The sequence below is a fragment of the Taurulus bubalis genome (assembly GCF_910589615.1).
Source record: "Taurulus bubalis genome assembly, chromosome: 2".
In the NCBI taxonomy this organism is placed as follows: domain Eukaryota; kingdom Metazoa; phylum Chordata; class Actinopteri; order Perciformes; family Cottidae; genus Taurulus; species Taurulus bubalis.
The window spans coordinates 30,919,353-30,940,818 of record NC_136590.1 but is presented as its reverse complement, the minus strand read 5'-3'; the positions used below and the strand labels follow the sequence as shown (position 1 = coordinate 30,940,818).

Sequence of the window (21,466 nt, the reverse complement as noted above, 5' to 3'; positions counted from 1 at the left end):
TGTTCAATTGTATTTCACGCTTTTAATGTAATGTTTATATAAAGTGTGCAAACAGAAAATGAAATTGCCCCAGAAAACACATACCAAAACGAGTACTTTTGAGATGTTGATACAAAAATCGGATGAAAATGAGAAAACCAGCATGACAGGTATCTAACTGGGTGCGTCTGTGCACACACATGCATGTGGGGCTCTAAGAGAGCAGCACAAGGGCGGTTTCACCCAAACTAAATATTAAATGACAACAAGCTCAAAAGCCTCTCCGGCAGGGGAGTTATGGAGAGGAAGAAGCCTGCAAGGAGAGTCATGGTGCTGAAGGCTGTGGTGAATAAATGGATATCCTGTTTTGTTCTGCTTTGTTTTGAATATAAGTAATGTTAAGTAAGTCAGATATTGCGTGGTAATATTTTGAATTTGTGGGAAGAATTATTTGTGTGATTTATTTTTTTTTTGTCATGGTTGTTCCATCTCAGTGTTGCTGCTCATGTAGAATGAAGTGAAACAAGTTCAGACCGACATCTTGTTGGTGGCTAATAATAAATCAATATTTACCGATTAGAGGTGTTTATGCACTGAACTGCTAGTTTTATTAAAAATAATCTTGAAAGGGTTATGCGTAGAGGGTTTTTCAGATCTCCGAGGGTGTAATGTGGAAGGTCAGTGTGAATAGACACAGATTAACTATTTCATCCATTTAGGTTTGCTTTTGGCATGGTGTAATCATGCTCTAGTTAGCATATTATAAACGGTATAAGCCTTTTATACCAACACTATTAAAAGATATTCACGTTCAACATTTCCATGGCTTTCTCCCAAGGTATGTATGTACATCAGCTACAAATAGGAGTTAAAAGAAAAGTTTGATTTTCACTTTTTTGTTCGGTAATGAAATACATGACTCTACTGCTGCGATGTAATAGACAAACAACGAAAGAATAAATTCACACTTCATGAAAGCTGTCCACTGAATCAATCAGTACGCATGAATATGTAATGAAGCCTTAATCAAGCATCACTAATATGTTATTGAGTTTATATTTGTTGCTACCCTGTATAAAAGGTGCTTGCCGCCACTTCAAAATTGTTGCAATGAAATAAGAGACGGCAACTGAAAGTGAACCAACCAGATTCATGCTCAGCTGTCGAACTGAGAATAAACTCACACACTCCCATCTCACCTGCCACCTGTTATAAGCAAACGGATGAGATGGCTGTGACGTATTTCTTTCTTGAACCAAACATTGGCAGCTGTATGCAAAGCAGAGTTCTGCAGGACGGGGACCAAACCAGAGAGGTGGAGCCTCAGACAAAAGATGATATGTCAAACATTTTTATATCACAGAAACCAAGTCACACCCGTCAATTGTGTTCAACAGTAGCCAGCTGTATTTTTATGTTTTGGAGATTCAAGGTTCAATGTTTGTTGCATGTGTTATGCTTTTATGTCACTAATCTACGAAGTCTGACAAACCAGATATAACGTGTTAATTAGGGAGCTTTAGAGGTGCTGGCAGGCGGATTCAGTTACCTTTAGAGCCAGGCTAGCGGTTTCTGGTCTTTATGCTAAGCTAATATTAACCATACAACTATAAGAGTGGTATCAATCTTCTCATCTAATTCTGTGCAAGACGGCAAATAGGTGTTTCTCTAGGATGTTAAACTACTCATGTAACAAGCGACTGCTCACAGCAAGGTCTGTGGATTATCTTCAAGTAACTGCGTCATGATTTCTAGAAAGAGACACTGCTGTTGAGTTTTTTAAATGCTTGTTTTTGGCACTTCGAGCATCACAAGCCGAGTACGATCTAATTCCACTATATTTGAGAGCTGGCAGACATCTCTTTGGCCGATAGCTACAAAACTAGGCCACTCACACCAAAACAATCTAGATTAATAGCACTACAAGTGAGAGGGAAAAAATATATTTATGATTCGGAGTGAGCCGTACATTTAAAGCCCAAATTCCGTCGCCATACAAGAATATTAACAAAGCCTGGAATACGTTCATCAATTCCAGGTCTGCTACTGGATGCAAACTCTGATACACACCCATTTGAGACTGGACTCAAAATCCTGTAGAAGTAATGAATCTTCAGGAAAAGGGTCTATTACATAATAGCCATGAGGCTCAGTCACCTAACAGTGTTTTTAAGTAAAAAGCATTTCTCCTCATGTTAAGTTTTTCTATCAACTACAAATAAACATGAGATTTGATTTGATGATGTCCTCGTTTGACCACATGCGATTTTGATCTTGTGGCCGTAGTTTCTACTCGTGTCCTTTTTTTTTACAGAATTAAACTCTGACGCCAAACTCCTCCCCCCTCAACCTTCCCTTTTAAATTAAAAGGGGGGAGGGCATCTGCATTGTGATGTTATGTGTTAAATTCTGACCTTGAGAGGCCAACCATGTGAGAGAGGAGCATTTGTGCATGTTGACATCTGTGTGTCGTCGGCCTCTCGTGTCCGTGTGAAGGTTCTGTGTTATATGAAGGCTGTCGAGTGAACTGCTCTCGTCATTCTTTGCTCTTGCCGACAGGAGAATGGGCCAACTTTTCTGACCAGAGTACCAAGTACCGTCAGCACCAAGATGAAGGAGATAACAATGGTAAACTGCAGCTCTAGTATCCTCCCTGCCTCCTTATCCTTTGAATGTCCTCTAGCTGTCCGTCCCATCCAAGTAATCAGCATCGTTCAAAGAGGCACAGCCAAAGCTAAAGCCAAGTCAAACAGAGAGTGTGTCCTAATCAGGGGCACGAAGAGCTGGGTTTATGGAGCCCTCCCCCACTGCGGGGCCATTACTGGGCAGCCATGGTCTCCAGATTAGAGCCTCTCCCTGTGTTACCCATTCAAATTCTGCATTAATGTTTGAAAGAGCAGAGAAAATGTCTGCTCTTCATGGATAGATTAATATTTGATGGAAAAGAAATGTGAAAACATTCTCAGCAATATCTTGAGTTGATCCGGTATGTTTGTGGTCGTCCATGCGTGTGTTTTTTCAGACACTCGTGCATTCATACAGATTCTGCTGTCAAAACGTCACTTCCTACCAAAGCGAGCCAAGCAGCATGAGGTCTGGTTGTAATTTCTAACACATTTGCATATTTTGGATCAGTGTAATAGCTGCATTTACGACAGAGATTGGTCTCTTGATGATCTTTGCTTCCTTGTCTGTTGAAATGCTAGTTCGGCCTCAGTTGATTTATAATGTTGGGAGACAAGCCTATGTGTGTTTCAGAAATAGGAGCTGCTTGTTTCAGGGACAGTGCACTCACTGACTGCTTGCCTGTCAGTCTGCACAGTAAATAGGTCAGTGTTTTATGTGAAGGAAGAATCAAGTCATGTCTGGGCCTCCATTAATCTGCCATCTTTAGCAGAGCTGCTGCAGGTGATTAGCCAAACAGATTCACGGCAGTGATGACCGGAGTTTGTGCAACATTGAAGATCATTTGATTGGCTGTGGTTTCCTTCTGCATTCTGCTGCAGCTACCTGATATAGAAGTGACCACAGTCAGACACTGAAGAGTTCCTTTCGCTACATAATTAATCAACGCTGCTCTCCAGTGGCAGTTGTGTCTGAAATTATCATATTGATGAGCATTCACTTCACCTTCACTTTTTTTATGGAAGTGGATTCTTCAGTAGGATTCCCCCAATAAACCTCAAGCAATTATCAATGTTTTCTGTAAATGGTTCAGAACCTCGTCATTATTTGATGCGGCAGCAGTTATAATAATGCATATAATGTGTTAAAAAGATTATGTTAATGGTTTTAAACAGGGGCATCAGTCACAGCTGCATAGTCTGAACAGGCAAACAACATGTGTCTTTGTAATGACACAAATATATATATATATATTGCTTGGTAGACAATAGTGCCTATGGTCCTTTTAACTTCATATTTGTCATGTGTCTATCAGACTTCCTCATGTCTTCTTCATTGCCTTAGTAACCTCTTGTAGCTTTTTTGTTTTGTTGCGATAGCCATGTTGTCAGCAGCTCCCCGTTGCACAGTCAACATTGAGACATTTCTTTGTAAACAGCGTATCAACAGAGTTTCACTGGGTTTTGTTGTTAGTGACACGCCTAACCTCCAACCTAAAATAACCTGTTTGCTGCTATTGTCTGGACTCTTACCTGGAAGTCACCCAACACGGTAGAAACTGCCAGCAGTCACCGCCACCACCGGCATCTCGCACACGACTCTGGAAGAACACCAGGAAAATATTTTTTAATCTAAAAGGACATTAAGATCATAAAGTGTTTCTTGTTAAATGCCTGGTTATTTATTAATAGTGTGCGCCCCTCCCCTCAGCTAAGAGGAATCAACATGTCACTTTTATTAGTGTTGTTAACCAATCTGTCAGGAGTGAGTCACCTTCTCATGAACCCGTCTTGGGTCATAGATACTACTCATGCAATCATTTGTTCAGTGTGTAACATGAATGTCCACCATTTGTTGAACGAGAATTAATCTACAGCGTGCCGACAGAAAAGTATGGGCTGCTATGTGCCAAATGATTTACTGCAGATATCAGAAGCATTTGTCCAGTTGAAATGATTTCAATGCAGTTTCTGTGTTACATTCTCTTGCCAAGTGAAACTAAATTGTTATTCTCATCACGCCACCAGCAGAGTGGAACAAAAAACTCTGTCCAGTTTATTAGAAAGCATGAAGATAAAGTCGGTAGTCTTTTATGTCAGACCAATGTTTTATTTCCACATAGGTATTGGCAGATATTTTGAAGTCTAGTCTTTATGAATAAAACATAATCAGTTTAATTACACATTAATTGTTGATGTTATCTAAGGGGAAAATAACTGATTGGATGAGAATCTGTTCCGTCCTTATGGAGATAAAATGTATTTACATGAACTTGTAGTTGTCCAGTAGCTAATAAGTAAATGAAGGGATCTAGGTGAAATGCCCAGACATGTTATCAGCTCAGGACTTAAACTCAATTCCCAACAAGTATTAGTAATACAAATTCTGGTTGACCTGTCCAAACAGGAAGTGACACATTTCTGACGAATGTCTTATGCAATAATGATGTTACTGTAGACTGATTAAATCATGGCTTCTTATTAATCAATATTACATTTCCCCACTCATCTCATTGCTTCATACATGCGTTTGGGAAGTCAGGGTGTAACCATCCAGATGTTGTCCCGTGCAGAAAGATGGTTACATAAAATGGTAAAGGCCACCGTGAAGACACATGTGTAATTTGTCAGAGGCAGTGAGCCCTGTGTAAGAGCCGGGGAGGGGCCTTTGTTTGCGTATGTAGGTCTCCACTAAGGGGGGGGGGGCGGCTTTCTGGGACGAACGCAGTGCACATCACATGATGGGCTTGGCCTCGGGGTGAGGCAGTGAAGGGAGTTTAAGATGGTCGCGGGATGGGTAGATGGAAGAGGAGCGGGGTGAGTGATGGGAGCGTTTACTCTTGCCGGTTTCTCTTAGAATCAACTCCTCATTACTGTTTTCACAGCTGAAGAGACTCACAGAACATCAGACCCTAAAACAGCCTCCATTCAAATAGCAAATCTAAATAATATCTAAATCTGCTGTAAAGTATCAGATGTGTTGGCAGAGAATCTTTCAAACCTGCAGCCGGTGTCGCTGTACCAGGATTCCTCATGTTACAATGCTAAAGTAGGCCAAAGCTCTAAAAATACAATAGATCGAAACTGTAACTAGGAGTCTTCTGTACGCGTTTGATCTGCTTGAAAGCAGCCAACACGTTTTAAAATGGCTTCGTCACATTCACATTTCCCCAGTTCTGCTGCTTCAGAAACCAGACACGGAATTCTGCAACTTCTACTGTATTACTTCCCCAACTAGCCCACATTTTAATAGCATACTCAGGTACAAAGCAAATTACAAGTCAGATGTCCATGACGTAGAAAACTTTTGATTCACGTGTAAACAAAAAAAATTAAATGTGTGACTGTTATTATGCTGGAAGAATTAATTAATGAAACGAAACCTTCATTTTGCAAAAGATGTCAAGAAAACTCACTGGTCCCAGCTTTTTCTATTATGAATTTCAGCATTTTAGATTTTATATAGTTTGGTTTGTCATGGTTGGTTAGATAGAAATAAAGTAAGTGAACCCAGATGCAGACAGTAGAGGAGGCAGCAGAATGATTTTAGTGATGTATTAGAAAAAGCTTACAAAGTCCAAATGAAACAGTCGGTCCAGCAGGCAGGTAACAGGAAAATCCAGGAAGACAACTCACTGGGAGAAATTGACACTAGGAGAAACAAAACGACAGGAAGGCTACATATGGATGCACTAAGACAAACAAAGATCAAAGGAACTGGGCTGTATATGTAGCTAATGATTGGTGAAGCGGGAGCAGGTGAACGGGACTAATGAGAGACAGGTGAAACTAATCAGGACGGGACAGACAACCAATACTGGCGGGAAAACACACAAAGGCAGGAAGTGAAGTGAAACAAGAGGATGGTAACAAAATCAAACAAGAAGCTCAGACATGAATGTTTAGGGCAGATTATAACAATCTTAAAACATACCAATCGTAATGTTGTGTTAGCGTTGTGTTCATGTTCATATGAATATTATGTGTACATTTTTATTTTGATGCTTTGGCAACATTGTTTTTCTGGAACTTTCATGCCAATAAAGCCACATTGAATTTAATTGAAGTCCCTCGATATGGTCTTTCTTTACACTCAAGTCAAAAATCAAGGTTGTCATGACTCATGTTTGGTACATCCAGAGTGATTTAATAAACTTCACGATTGCACATCAATACCCAGCTTTTTTAAAGTACTGAACTCCTCCATTTCTCTCCTCTCTCTCATAGGACATTGTGAGTGCTGCTAAAGATGTCTGATAGTGTTGATATTGAAGAGAAACCACCAGCCCCCCCCCTGAGAATGAACAGTAGTTCCCGAGACTCTACATCACTGAATCACGCCTCTAAACCACTTCCAATGGCTCCCGACGAGAAAAACAAGAAGGTCCGCCTGCGCTCCATCTTCCCCGGGGGAGACAAGAGTGAGTACCCCCCCCATACCCCCCCAACCAACCCCCACATACACACACCCTACCCCACATTGGTTCATGTATTTTACCTGTGTCTAGAAATACTAGAAATCAGCCTGTGATCATGTTTTTGTCCATCTCCTGTAGCAAACAAGAAGAAGGAGAAGGAACGTCCTGAGATATCCCTACCTTCAGATTTTGAACACACCATTCATGTCGGCTTTGATGCGATAACAGGAGAATTCACAGTGAGTATCTATTTCACCTGATAATCAGGCATATAAACACGGACTGATGTGCTTCTAAAATCATCCTCCCATCTGAAAGCCCAGGCAAGCGTTCATATAATCACAATTCTCTGAGGAGACAGAGTCAACTAAATGATATCTTTTCCTTCACATAAAGTTGGTAATACAAGTGACTTGAATAACAATCACGAACCCTCCGCTATGAGGTGAATATTGCACTGGAATCCTGCAGTGCTTCTTTTAGCTGCAGTTTCTCTTGGCAGGAGACATTTTATTCTTACACAAGCCAAGATATATAATATGATCAGTATTTTCTCTTTCTTTTATTTTCTCAGTATATTGCATTTTACACTGAATTTCATAATTTCTTTCAGTTACAGTATTCATATAGAAGGTCTGGAATAGTTAAATTTTTTTGGTGATTCCCAAAGTGATGTGCGTAGTTCATTGGATCCTTGGATGAAAAACAATTGAGAACTTTCGAACAAACAACAACAATTGTATATATAATAATAATAATAATAATAATAATAATAATAGTCCAAATATATATTTGGACTATTACACTTAGACATCTGTTTGACATGATCATATTCAGCTCTCGTGGTCTTGTATTATATATATTCTACTATGGTTCCTTGAATTTTGTTCATCCTACAGACCGGAGGGGAAGTTGTTGCAATGTATTGCATTATATTGTAAAAGGGTTCATGATATTGTTGCGCTTCTTTATGGTAATAATTTATCCTTGAGGTGATCTTCTGTTATGGGAAAAGTATTGACTTCCAGCTGTAAAGAACACATACATAAACTGATGTTAATGTACTTACTGTTAATTCCTTTAATTTTGCAATTGAAAACATGCATGTTAGCATTATAATGGAACTGTAACATGTAAAACATGAATCGGAAATGGTTTCACAATACCAGGAATAGTCATGTTTGTTGACAATAACTATTTTGAGATAAAATAACTGATGAGCAATCTACGACTTAAAAGCCCTTTTACTCTCAGGAATACTGCATGTCTGTTTGACTTCCTAATGTCCAGCACTCAATCCATGACATTAGTAACAAGCAGCTCCTTGTTCATTGGATAAGCTGTGAATGTATGACAAACACACAGACCCTCATTAAGTTTGAAACCAAATCACTTTGATTTCCTCTCTGTCATGATATGGTGATTTGCTCCTTGAACCCCCTCCCGAGTATCATCTTTTTCTGCTTCCATAGAACAGTAGACTATGTCTTTCAACAGTTGCTTTAAGTGTAAATATATCCACAAGATAGAATGAATGAAACCGATTCTTATCCTGCATTCAGCTCCTGTAAAAGTGTTACTGTTTACCATTCAAACATGCAAAACAAAGTCCCTCAAAAGATTAGTTCGACATTTTGGGAAATACACTTTATTAGAGTTAGATGAGAAGCTCTGTACTACTCTCATATATGTATATTAAATATGAAGCTACAGCCAGCAGCCAGTTAGTTTAGCTTACCATTAAAACCAGTAGCAGGGGGAAACAACTAGCTTGGCTCTAACTAGTTAAGTTCAAAAGTTTAAAAGATCTGCCTACCAGCATCTGTAAAGCTAATTAATTAGTATGTTTAACCTGGTTTGTTTAACCAGAAATGTGAAAACAGCATGTAATGGTTAGGCTAGCTATAAGATAAAGAAGAGAGCGAATTGGCTTATTTCTGATTATGTCGAACCATTCCTTTACGGTTAATTTAGTACAGGCTTTCAGAGAGTAACTCATTTTAGTAAAAAAAAGTTTATCAGAAAATGTAATATTTTCTTCACCAAATGTATGTTCTTCTAAAGAGTGGCAATGTGAAGAAATATTTCTTTATAAAGCGTATTAAGGGTTAAATAGCGGTAGGTTTGGGGATATGTTGGGTTGATTGACAGCTGTAGTGATCGCTTGTCTGCAGTATTCACGCTCCTAAAAGCCTGTGTGTGAAGCTCTACATCCACAACAGTTTCTGGCAGTGTTTGAAGAAGTATTAACAACCAACACGCTTTCCTCAAGACAAAACTTGAACATTAGACCTCTCTATTTGTGCAGGGTATCCCGGAGCAATGGGCACGGCTCCTCCAGACCTCGAACATCACCAAGCTGGAGCAGAAGAAGAACCCGCAGGCCGTCTTGGACGTCTTGAAGTTCTACGACTCCAAAGAGACTGTCAACAACCAGAAATACATGAGCTTCACCTCGGGAGGTAAACAGCACCAGAGCACTGATAGAATAAAATCCACCAAGACAACAAAAACATTTCATATGTATTCTTATGTATAATACAACATATTATAACAATGTTCCCTTCTGTTTCAGACAAGTCGGCACATGGGTACATAGCAGCAAACACTCTGGTGAGTTCTTTTAATATCTAAACATACTTGGCTCGTGTTGGATAAACCTAAATTAATAACAGAGAAGGCACCATACAGTTAATACAACCTACTATTTAATGTTGAATTATAAATGAATCATGATAATTTTTTGTTGGAGGTTGCTCCTTTGTCCGTTTCATGAAGGTTTTTTATTGCTGCACTGCAGATATTGACCTCACCAGACTGTCTGGTTATTAAAATAAAAATACAAATCAACCCAATCTCTGGTTTTTAGCTATGCACAATCTCTGACACATTTTATTGGAACATCTCTCACCTCAAATATGTATTTCCTCATGATTTATATACATTTAACTATGTAATAAAATAAAAAACAGGTAAGTTGCAACATTATGGCTTCATTTCATCGCCTTGAACCTCAGTGTAATTCTGCCTCTCCAACGACACCCCAGTGAATCTTCCTCACTTTACTCCCACGAACTCTATCGGTGAATTTCTGTGATAGACTGTGTTACTCTGCAGCGCGTTCATTTCACACTAACTTTTGCCTCTAATGGGTGAAACTTGTGTGTGCTCCCCTCTAGAGGCCTACTATGCGGCCTAATGCCCTGAATTTGTTGTACATGCCAATCAGTCGGCAGCTCCTGCATGGAAACGCTGACGGCTGTGAGAGCCACCGCTGCTCATTGTTTATTTTTCCAATCTACTCAACCAGATTTTGAAATACCGATAGACAAGCTTCACTGCAGGCTCAACCGCATCTAGAAGGACTCCCGCTGGGGTGACCTCATTCCAGGCTTTGACCAGAGTAATCTATGCTTTGAATGCCTTGGCCTGCACACGCTCAGCCGGGTGAAGAAGTGGAAAACCAAGTCTGTTCAGTGGGACTCGCTGCCCCGGGCTAACGACAAAGGCATCACTTAATGCAGGGCTGTTGATTGAGAGAGCTCTTTGCCAGTGAAGGGCACGCGGGTGTGGCAGTGAGACTAAAAGGTTGTGCGAGCCCAGCAAAGGTGTTTGAGAGCATCTCTTGAGCGTCACTGAGGTCCTCGGCCTGCAGAGGTGACTCAGCTGTTGGCTACGGTGCCACAAACTTCCTCTTCACTGTCTCAGGCAAGCAGAACTGCAGGAGAGGTGCCAATATTTGATTTGTGAAACCAACTTTCTCCTTTTAAGAGAGGAAGAGAAACCAAACACGAGCTGCCTGATGCTCCCTGTCAGATGATTTTGAACAGCAACAACTTCTACTGACCTGCAATGCAGGTGAATGTTTGAGAGCTGGCGTGTTGTTTTCCTCGAGCAACTTGCTTCTCTTCTTATCGCCTGCTGCAGTCCATGTCTACCCTGCAGTTTTCTAGTCTTGTCATTAGGGATTAAAGGAGAAAAATAACTTCTTTTAGTCAGATGGAAAAAACAGACTCACACTGTAAGAGCTCTGTGTTTGATTTAACTCCATTAATCGTCTGTTTGAACCAGTCGTTTGTGTTGTAGGTCGATCACGTGCATCACCTTCTATTTATAATGGTGGATAATGCAGCGAGAGGGGGCACTGTGTTGCATTATAATTCAAGCTTTGGTCAGACCAAGTTGTATGTAAGTTTCAGGTTCTAGGATCTCGCTAAGACTTCACTTCATGTGCCTGACGGGCTAAATATTGTTTGATATTGTCCACCTGCACCAGCCAATATTCAACCAGGAAATTGTCTTCTCTGAAACAAACACTTTTATAATACACAAACTTAAGAGACATTGGCTGTGTTTCAGGATCCATTTGATTACCTCTTTGTTGCTGCTGTCAGTTTAGTCATATCTTTCATGTCATATTAGTTCTGCTACAAACCAGGAAGTCCTGAGTGTCAGACCACATGACTCAGTATTGGCTGTTTGTTTATCAGAGTGTGTGTTTCACACTGCTTCACATTGTACTTGACATTTCATCTCTTGTGTATTGTCGACATTGCTGTTCAACTTCACAAAAACCCTTAGGATCCAGCATTGTTGGTACATGGAGGCCACAATTTTCCTCTTATAATTCCTTCAAGACCCCTTGCAGTTCAGTTGTGCTCACACAATACATGGCATCCTGCCTGTGTAAGCAGCTAAATATGTATCTGTAACAACATAATAATGGAATTATCAAGTGTTTACTTACTGCAGCAGCTCAGCGTTATTTGTCAGATCAACTGTTGTCAGGTCGAACAGCCGCATGACTCTGTCACTGTTTGTCCTCAGACAGCCATTTTCTTTCATCAGTTTAATCCCCACATAGACAGGTAATCGGAAATTAATGGACGTGCAGAAGTCAATAACAATTGTAGGGACATGATGCAATATTTCTTCATTACATAGTCATAATTATGATGCTCATAAATGTTTAATAGTGTAATAGAAAACAGCATTTGTCCAGTCAGATCACGAGGAGCAGCGTTATAGAGCCAGGTCTGTTTTTATTGGCAGTGAAATCTTCCTGTTTGATTAACTTTCAGTATCTAAAAGAATTCTGCAGTAATACAACTTTTTACTTCGTCACCTTGTTGTCAAAGTGAATACCAGAACACTAGTTTCAATAACAATGCTTCCCTGCAGGCTCATGCAAGGTGACATTGACAACTGAAAAATAGTCAAAAAGCTTTAGAACAAAATGAGTGCCGAAAAGTTTTTTAAACAAATAAAGTGAAAAAGAGACTTAATTCTGAATTGTAACACATCTGTATTTAACATGTTAGCAGGATGGGTGAGCATGAACAGAAGTGGAAGAAATCAGAAAATATGTTTTCGGCTTAAACCTGAGGTCCTCGGGTGGCATTATTTGTCTACATCATGTCCCCTCCTCATGCTGGGGACCAGGAGGACAATTAATGGACCTAATGTCCACCCCTCCTGCCCTCCTCCCCCTGCACCCCTTTTCCCCTAGCCCTCTCAAACATTGTGTGGGTTTGTTTTGAGTAAATCCATTTTCAACCTTCACATTCAGAACCGACTGCTGTCATCTGGGCCTCCTGTCAGCCTTAGAACCTGCAGCGCATTATTTGACAAGGTAATTCCTCCATATTACTTTCCACATAATGTATCTCTGCATTGGCTTTGAAGCTACATTTGATCTCTTAATTCTGACTATTCAAACTGCAAAACGCACATAAATATTTGATTTCAGACGCATCATCACTCGCTGTATTGCAATTTCATAGGGGGTATATATCACTTTTTGATGTTACTGATGTGTTTGTTATCTTCCACAAGAGCACCTCTTATCTTTTTTCAAATAGACCGTCTCTGAAATGGCAGGGCAGGGACGCATGCCACAGAGGGTTGTGATGGATGTCAAACTGCATGTATGAGCTCACACTCTTTACAATCGGCAATAATAATGCCGATTCATCACCATTGTAGACATTACCGCATGGCTGTGACAAAACAAACAGAAGAAATAACACACATGGCACTGCTTACAGATAGACAGTCATTGCTGCACTGCAGTCTTGGCCCAGCTCTCCTTGGAGCGGGTCAGAGGCCCAGTATGTCTGAATGAAGGACTGGGACTTTCCTTCAGCCAAACCCTTTCCCTTTAATCACCAGAACTAAGCTGCACTGCTTCATTTATGCATAACGAGACTGGAAATGGATGAAATGTTTCCACTCCATAAGAGGAAGATGATCCAAGGCTAGCAGAGGTTTTTTATTTTGGATGGGGGGAATAAAGGCTGAGCATTAGGCATAATAAATATGCCTGAGGCTTATTAATCCGACTTGTTAAAAGGTATCAAGAGGATGTCTACAGTTCATCACCATATTGCACATTACTGCAATGTGGCAGCCTGTTTTCTCTTCGAGCACAGTTAAATACAGCAGTTTGGTGCTTTGAAATTAATTCTCATCGTTGCTCATGGATCAACTGACCGGATCTCTTGTAAACGTTAAACCTTGAGATAAACTGCACTGGATGGCACCTCACTCCTTTAATGCTTGTCTCTCACTGGGCTCATAACACTTCCTTCACTATTAACACAATTGCTCTGAACAATTTAACCGCATTCATATGTCTTTACACAAACTGTCAGATGTATCCCAACAGATTAACTGTATTTTGTTTATGTTTTTTTTTAATGCAATTTATGTCACAACTTTTGAATAAATTGTTGATATGATATGAATCTGTTATATTGGTTGATACAATCAATCATCAAGTCACAACAGCTTATATGTTCTTTTGAAACTCAACCGGCCAAATCTCAAACTCTGTCCGTGGTTGGTTTGGGGTTTGCAGGATGTTTACTGTGGTAAACTGTTTACGTTCATTTATAATACATAAATAAGAAGATCTGCTCATACTCTTTTCATTCCATGCTCCTTCGTGGAACAGGCATCCAGACTTACCTCCATCTCTACCCTCCAGGGTGCCAAAACATCATCGTCAGAGCCCCCGATCGCTCCACCTGTGTCAGAAGAGGAGGACGAGGAAGAAGAAGAAGAGGAGGAGGAGGAGGAGGAGGAGGAAGAAGAGGACGATGACGACGAGCCGCCCCCGGTTATCGCACCTCGGCCCGAGCACACCAAATCTGTGAGTTTGTAAAACTCATGCAAAATGCAAAAATCCCCCTCTGCATTTCTTTGACTCTCTCTCTCTCTCTCTCTCTCTCTCGCTCTTTCTCTCTCTTGTTCTCTTTCTTTCTCTCTCTCTCTCTTTCTCTCTCTTGTTCTCTTTCTTTCTCTCTCTCTCTCTCTCTCCTTGCAGATCTACACACGCTCTGTCCTGGAGCCAAAGCTTCCCATCCCTGTGAAAGAAGTGTTGACTCCACCGGAGTCGCAGGTCCAGCCGGACAACACGTCCGACACCATGTATCGCCACACTGACCGCCAGAGGAAGAAGTCCAAAATGACAGATGAGGAAATTCTGGAGAGACTCAGTACGTGCCTCAGACAAAAAACTGTTAGTTCAGACGATCAAATGTATTGTCGGTAAAGTGTATCTCCGCAAATGATTGTAAAAGACTTCGTCACACTCTTTAATTTTTTTCGTCTTTATTTGCCCTAAAATAATTAAATATAAAGACATGGAGTTTTAAAATTTGAAAAAGAGTGTAAATTCGTCCTAAGTTTAAATCTACACATTTCCAAAAACCGAGGTCACGACTTCAGTGTTGAATAATTCACTGTGTAGTGATTCAGAAAACAGGCTGGATATTTAAATTTTTGCAAAAATTATTTCAATTAAACATATTCTGTGTATTCAGAAGAAATGGGCAAACGAACTGTAATCACATTTAGACAAAGAAGTACTTTTTTACATTGACTGGTCTTTTCTAGACTGCTCCTCTCTCTGCCATATAACTTAAGCCCAAACTCCCAGCATGCACCGTGACGTAGAGATGCATGTACAAGGCAGGGTATGTCTGAAATAGAAGGGTCGGAAACCTTCTACGCTGATGTTTATCCGTGTATTTGTGTGAAAGCCTTCATGAATTTGTGCGCCCACACAAGCTCGACCATTAAATATCTGCTTTCTCTCTGACCCAGGGAGTATTGTGAGCGTGGGGGATCCCAAAAAGAAGTACACACGCTTCGAGAAAATAGGACAAGGGTAAGTTCATCCACGATCATAAACTAGTCGCCACGGTTAGTGAAACAGAGCAATTTCAGGAGCAGTCAGTCTCACCGGGAGAGATGGAGCTGGAGTGACCACTTTAGTGAGGCAGAGGCAGTGGGAGGGTTGGGCTGAAGGACTGGGAGAGAAATAAGTAGAGAGGAAATGAGAAGTGTATCCTGAAATGGCCAAGGGCCAGATAGCCCGTCTCACTCTCTCGCCTTGTCTTTTTGCGCTTTGCACATCTACAGACAGTAACGGCGTGGTTGTTATCTGCTCTGATATGCTCTGTATTTCCATATTTGATCAGGAAGCTCCTGTCTTAAACAGTAGATAGCTGCCTATGTGCCGGGCTATCTTTAACTTTTTAGTACCAGGAACTGATCGTTGTTATTCATAAACTAGCTTCTGACAGTGCTCAGGTGTGCGGGCGGCAAGAGAAAGTGGAAAGACCAGGAGACTAAACTCACAGTGGAAGGTTATTAGTATTGTGAAGTACACTTCCAAATATGGGCAGAATGGCTGCACACCATTCCTATTGGAAACCATACACCTCTTGCAGAGCTTCGTGCTCATCACTGTGACATACAGTTTATTAATGAAGAGCCACTCTGGAATCAAGTGTAGACTGGTTTACACTGTGGTTGTTGATTATTATATGACATCAGTACAACTTAAATGTAGCTAGTGATGTTTTAAAATAACAGGAATAAAGCTGTTGCTGTGTCAACATGGTAACTTGTCTTCTCTATCTAACTGAGCAGTTGGTTTTTATTGTTCGTAACTATTAATCTGTGAAACTGCTCACATGAAGGTCTCTAGATTATCTTGAGTCATGATTTCTGGAAAGAGACGATGCCTTGGTCTGCTCCCAAGCTACCTGTGTGTTTGCATCAACCAGAGAAGTGTCGGACAATATTCTTTGCGATCTCTGGACTTTTTTATGCTCACTGTTCCAAATGCCAGAACGGATATGGGAAAAAGGGCTTTTGTGTACTCTGCCCCCTCATCATGGAATATGTTGCAGAATGTTTTAAAGCTCAGGGAACTAATATCACTGACTGCTTTTAAATCTCGAATGAAAGAAATAGAGGCATGTTCCCAAAAATGTAAATGTTTCTTAAATGAACTCTACGTCACTGTTTCTTAGCTCTTAGCTTTTAGTTTCTTTTAACTTGTCTTGTTTTGTGTTTTCTGTCTATAACTGTGTTTTGTATGCTGCTGCCTGTCTTGGTCAGATCTCCCTCGAAAAAGAGATTTTTAATCTCAATGGGACTTCCTGGTTAAATAAAGGTTAAATAAAAAAAGAAGGCAGACATCTCTACTGCTGATATCTGCAAAACTATTCAGCGTAAACCAAAACAATCTAGAGTGATAATTAGCAATACTGGTGAGAGTATTTTGGATTTTGTGGTGTGTCTCTTTAAGTTTAATTACGTTATAATAGGCCAGCAGTCTGTGGTCTGACTGCAGTAAAACTGATGCATACAATTGAGAATTGGTCTTTGTTGAAGTAAATGTTAGAAATCTATTTTCAATAAATTACTAACTTTTTAAAGCTACCTGATGCTGTATTGAGTAGACAGTAATCATATGATAACACCATTTTTCTTTGGTTAAAAACAGAGTTGTTGAATTGTGAATCTTTTGGACATAAATATTTTCTTTATGATAGTCATTTATCATCATTTGTTATGATGATAATTAATGTGATTTTGATTTTGTGTTTCACCAGAGCGTCCGGCACTGTGTACACTGCCATCGACATAGCAACTGGCCAAGAGGTGAGTCGGGTTCTGATGTTGGTTACACAACAATCACACACTATATATATATGTGTGTTTGTGTATGTGTATATATATGTGTATGTGTATGTATGTATGTATGTATGTATGTGTGTATGTGTATATGTATATATATATATATATATATATATATATATATATATATATATATATATATATATATATATATATATGTGTGTGTATATATATAATATATATATAATATGTATAATATATATGTATAATATATATATATATAATATGTATAATATATATATAATAATATAATATAAATAATATATATATAATAATGATATATATATATAGATATATATCTATATATATCTATATATATATATATATATATATATATATATATATATATATATATATATATATATATATATATATACATATACATACACACATATATATGTTTTACTTACAAAGCCGTTGAGGCTTTTTCTTGAGCTGAGCCACAAATTCCTTGTCTGTTTTTTAGGTTGCCATCAAGCAAATGAACCTGCAGCAGCAGCCCAAGAAAGAGCTGATCATCAATGAGATCCTGGTGATGAGGGAAAACAAAAACTCCAATATAGTGAACTACCTGGACAGGTGGGTTTTCACACACATGGTCATATATTACACGGTGGATACACGCCTGAGGTCACGGCCTATTTGGGGTTATTTTTGCCTCAGAATAGTTCACATTTCCCCAGACTCCAAGTGACGTCTTCAGATTGCCAAACCCTAAATATATTAATTTACTGCTCTATTATATATATATATATATATATATATATATATATATATATATATATATATATATATATATATATATATATATATATATATATATGAGAGAAAAGTAACAAATCATACAAACCCTTATCGACTTCATAACACTCTAAAAAAGTACTAATAACTGTGCATTACACCTGTTAATGTCTTTTTAAAGAAAGGTAAAATGTATTTGATGTTCATTTGCCAATAGCAACTGATTTTGCATTAGAACTTAAGGTCGGTGCATGTTGTCATCATTGATGACATTGAAGGATCCTCTGAGCCTTCTTCCTAGAGCCCCTTTCTTCTTCTTCCTCTTTTTTCCTTTTAATGGTGGTCAGCATTCTCCATTCAGTACATGACTGCCACCTACTGTTTTTAAAAGATTTTGAACACACAATCACTAATTTTCTATCAAATTTTGAGCATCTGCTCCACTCAGCTCGGATTTCATTACATTGGCATTTCTGCTGTTGTTCACAGCTGGCAGGAACATGCTTGAGCACCTACTGTGTGTTGTAATTGACTCTGCATCATGATTTGAAAGTTGTAGAGATGCTGCTTTATGCTCTTCTTCTTGGGAAGTTTTGTTCTCATGTCCTCCTTATGTGCCAAGTGCCAACCCACTCGCCCAGATTATTGAATTGAACGACTGATCTCAAAACCCTGATATGAAATGCATGTCATGCTAAAACAGTTTTTCTTTCTGGCTTGTTTTAGTTACTTGGTAGGAGATGAGCTGTGGGTGGTGATGGAGTATTTGGCCGGTGGCTCGCTGACAGATGTAGTGACTGAGACCTGCATGGACGAGGGCCAGATCGCTGCAGTCTGCAGAGAGGTAAGCAGCCAAGTTTAGACATCCGCAATATCCCCGATTTCTGCTGTGGTCACGAAGAGCTGACCCTGACATTTAGGTGGACACATGCAGACATTTTAACGAAAACACTTCACCCAGACAAGAAAAATACGATCCAAATGTTTGTTGCACATTTTTAAGCTTTGTTCATTCTCTTTGAATTCAGTGTCTTCAAGCCCTGGACTTCCTTCACTCCAACCAGGTTATCCATAGAGATATAAAAAGTGACAACATCCTCTTGGGTATGGACGGATCCGTCAAGCTCAGTAAGTCTTTCAATTTCTGTTAAAACATGCAGTTTATTTGCCCTTGGCCTTAGTCTGGTAGAAGTAAAGTAAAAAACACAACTTCTGATAGAGAAGGGTTTGAGATTTATGTTTTAAGAGAGATGGCACTGTGAGAAATGAAAGATACTTAAATAAAAAAAACTGTATAATAATGTATAATGTATAATGATAAAGCAAAATGCACTCACCACTGCATCTCTCCCCCTCTGTCTCCCTCTGCAGCCGACTTCGGCTTCTGTGCCCAGATCACTCCAGAGCAGAACAAGCGTAGCACGATGGTGGGAACACCCTACTGGATGGCACCCGAGGTGGTGACTCGCAAAGCTTATGGCCCAAAAGTGGATATCTGGTCCCTGGGGATCATGGCAATAGAGATGGTGGAGGGAGAACCACCCTACCTGAATGAGAATCCACTGAGGGTAAGACACATATTTGGCTCCCTAGTGGTCATACAGGATGGAGATTAAATATTCAGAGGGTTACCCTCATGTGATGGTCTGTTTGACCTCTTGCATCTCTCCAGGCGCTGTACCTGATCGCTACCAACGGGACTCCAGAGCTGCAGAACCCTGAGAGGCTGTCATCTGTCTTCAGAGACTTCCTCAACCGCTGTCTGGAGATGGATGTGGACCGCAGAGGCTCTGCCAAGGAGCTGCTGCAGGTAAAACCAAGACTAGAACCTCTATCAACGTACAAGCATAAACATACCCGTTCATGTCCTGCAGATGTCAGCAAATCGCACAGAAGTCAACTATTTATGATAATAAATGTGCATGCGTCACTCTTTAGTTACATTCTGTTTAATCCTCTCTTTCCTCTTGCAGCATTCTTTCCTCAAGCTGGCGAAGCCTCTATCCAGCCTGACGCCTCTGATTGTAGCTGCGAAGGAAGCCATAAAGAACAGCAGTCGCTAGGCTGTGCCCTCTGTCCCCACCCGAGGCTGGAGCCCTGCCTGTGATGTGTGCGTTCATGGGGGCAGGGGCTTGGGTGTTTGGCTAGTGGGTGACGTGACAGTGGCAGCACAAGGGAGGGGGTGGGGGGTAGGAGGGGTTGTGTGACTTACCATGACAGCACAAGGACAAAAGACCCCCAGGCCTCATACGTAGGACGGACATCTGGCCTTGCAGCCTCTCGGCCCATGCTGCTGAAAAGACCTTGCCTCCTTGTTTACTTCTCCAGCACTCTGTACATGTAGAGCAGTCCATCACAAGTGTGTGTGTGTGTGTGTGCGTGTGCGTGTGCGTGTGTGTGTACCAACTGTGCACATCTCTTTGTGTCATATGTCTTTGTTAAGCAGCAGTCTCTCCCTCAAAGCAAGAAAACATTTTCAAGAGGAAACTTCAGTAGAGAAGAGGAGCAACTGTCAAAACTAAAGAGCCTGAGATTCCTTCCGTGCCCAGCTTTAGGCTTGGTTTTCTTTCCTCTGGCTCCTCCGTGGAGCACAACCAGGCCACACCTGCACCTGCAGTGGCTGATATGAGAGAGTGACTCTGGACCAAACCTTTGCCTGCATGACTATGGCTTCTGTGGAGAAACATCGCTACTCCTCTGCAGATTGTCACATCTCAAGGTGGCATATTTATGTGTATGTGTGCGATTGTGTGGAGGGGTGCAGCTACAGGGGAATACGTCAGGAATAATTTTACATGCCAGCTTTAAACATCCTCACATCAATCCACTTCACATTGGTGAAGAGAGACGGGTCCCGCATTTAATTTGACCCAACTTCTTTCAGACAGTCTCTGTCGTAGAGTCACTGGAGTTCAAAATCCCCTCAATTAATTTGCTTATTTTCTCTCTAAAACTGGCTGCATATTATCAGATCATTCAAAAAATATAGAAACACTGTTGATGTAGGATTAAATTAAACTAAACTAATTAAATTAAATTAACCAGAATATGGGACTCAATTGTAGATTGCACGTGCAAATATTTCATTCTAAATACATAATGCATATACTTTCATATCCATTTCAAAAGGAAAGTGTTATGATGTGGTTAAAGACACTTAATTGCATTGACATTTAAATGCGCATTTTGTACTTTGCACTCTTCTTTTTACATGTGGCAGAAATCAGAGGGACAATAAAACAACATCCGCTTCATTACTAATGCAAGAAATGTATCCGCAACTTCAACAGATAATTCTGACATGTTTGTACATAAACTGTAGCATTAATTGTGTACAAGAATCTCAAATAGGGTTATCCATAGATATTCACAATGTGTGGCTTTCTATACGTGGCTTTAGACATTATCTATCTATCTTAACTGATTATTGTTTTTACATCTGACAATTAGGTATGAAATACAAAAAAAGACAAATACGAGGTCAGACACTCAACAGAAAGATACATGTTTTCACTTCGATATCTATATTTAACGATGGATTGTCCTTTTCAAAGAGCTTGCACACAGTGGACCAACATCTCAGCCTTTTTAAATACTTAGTTTTTCTACTACAGTGGCAAACAGAAGGTCATGTTTATTTACCTGCAGTGAGTTCATGGTTTAGTTTCACACATTGTCCCCATACATCTCTGTGACCTTCAACCTGAA

The 21,466-nt window shown here is 40.0% G+C and overlaps 1 protein-coding gene across 2 annotated transcripts; it reads left to right on the top strand.

The window, feature by feature from the left end:
• Positions 1-6,852: 6,852 nt before the first annotated feature.
• LOC306733284 (serine/threonine-protein kinase PAK 3) lies at positions 6,853-19,841 on the top strand (the record flags this gene model as incomplete). Of its 2 annotated transcripts, none has more annotated exons than XM_079214499.1 (14): positions 6,853-7,024; positions 7,160-7,260; positions 9,330-9,483; positions 9,597-9,634; positions 14,010-14,174; positions 14,349-14,520; positions 15,131-15,194; positions 16,933-16,981; positions 17,484-17,596; positions 18,485-18,602; positions 18,787-18,886; positions 19,130-19,326; positions 19,431-19,568; positions 19,732-19,841. In XM_079214499.1, the coding sequence occupies 14 exons, from the start codon at positions 6,853-6,855 to the stop codon at positions 19,819-19,821; spliced, it is 1,671 nt and encodes a 556-aa protein (XP_079070625.1). In that variant the 3' UTR covers positions 19,822-19,841. The 2 variants fall into 2 exon arrangements, with proteins under 2 accessions (XP_079070625.1, XP_079070626.1); XM_079214500.1 differs by having other exon boundaries at positions 9,312-9,483.
• Positions 19,842-21,466: the final 1,625 nt, after the last annotated feature.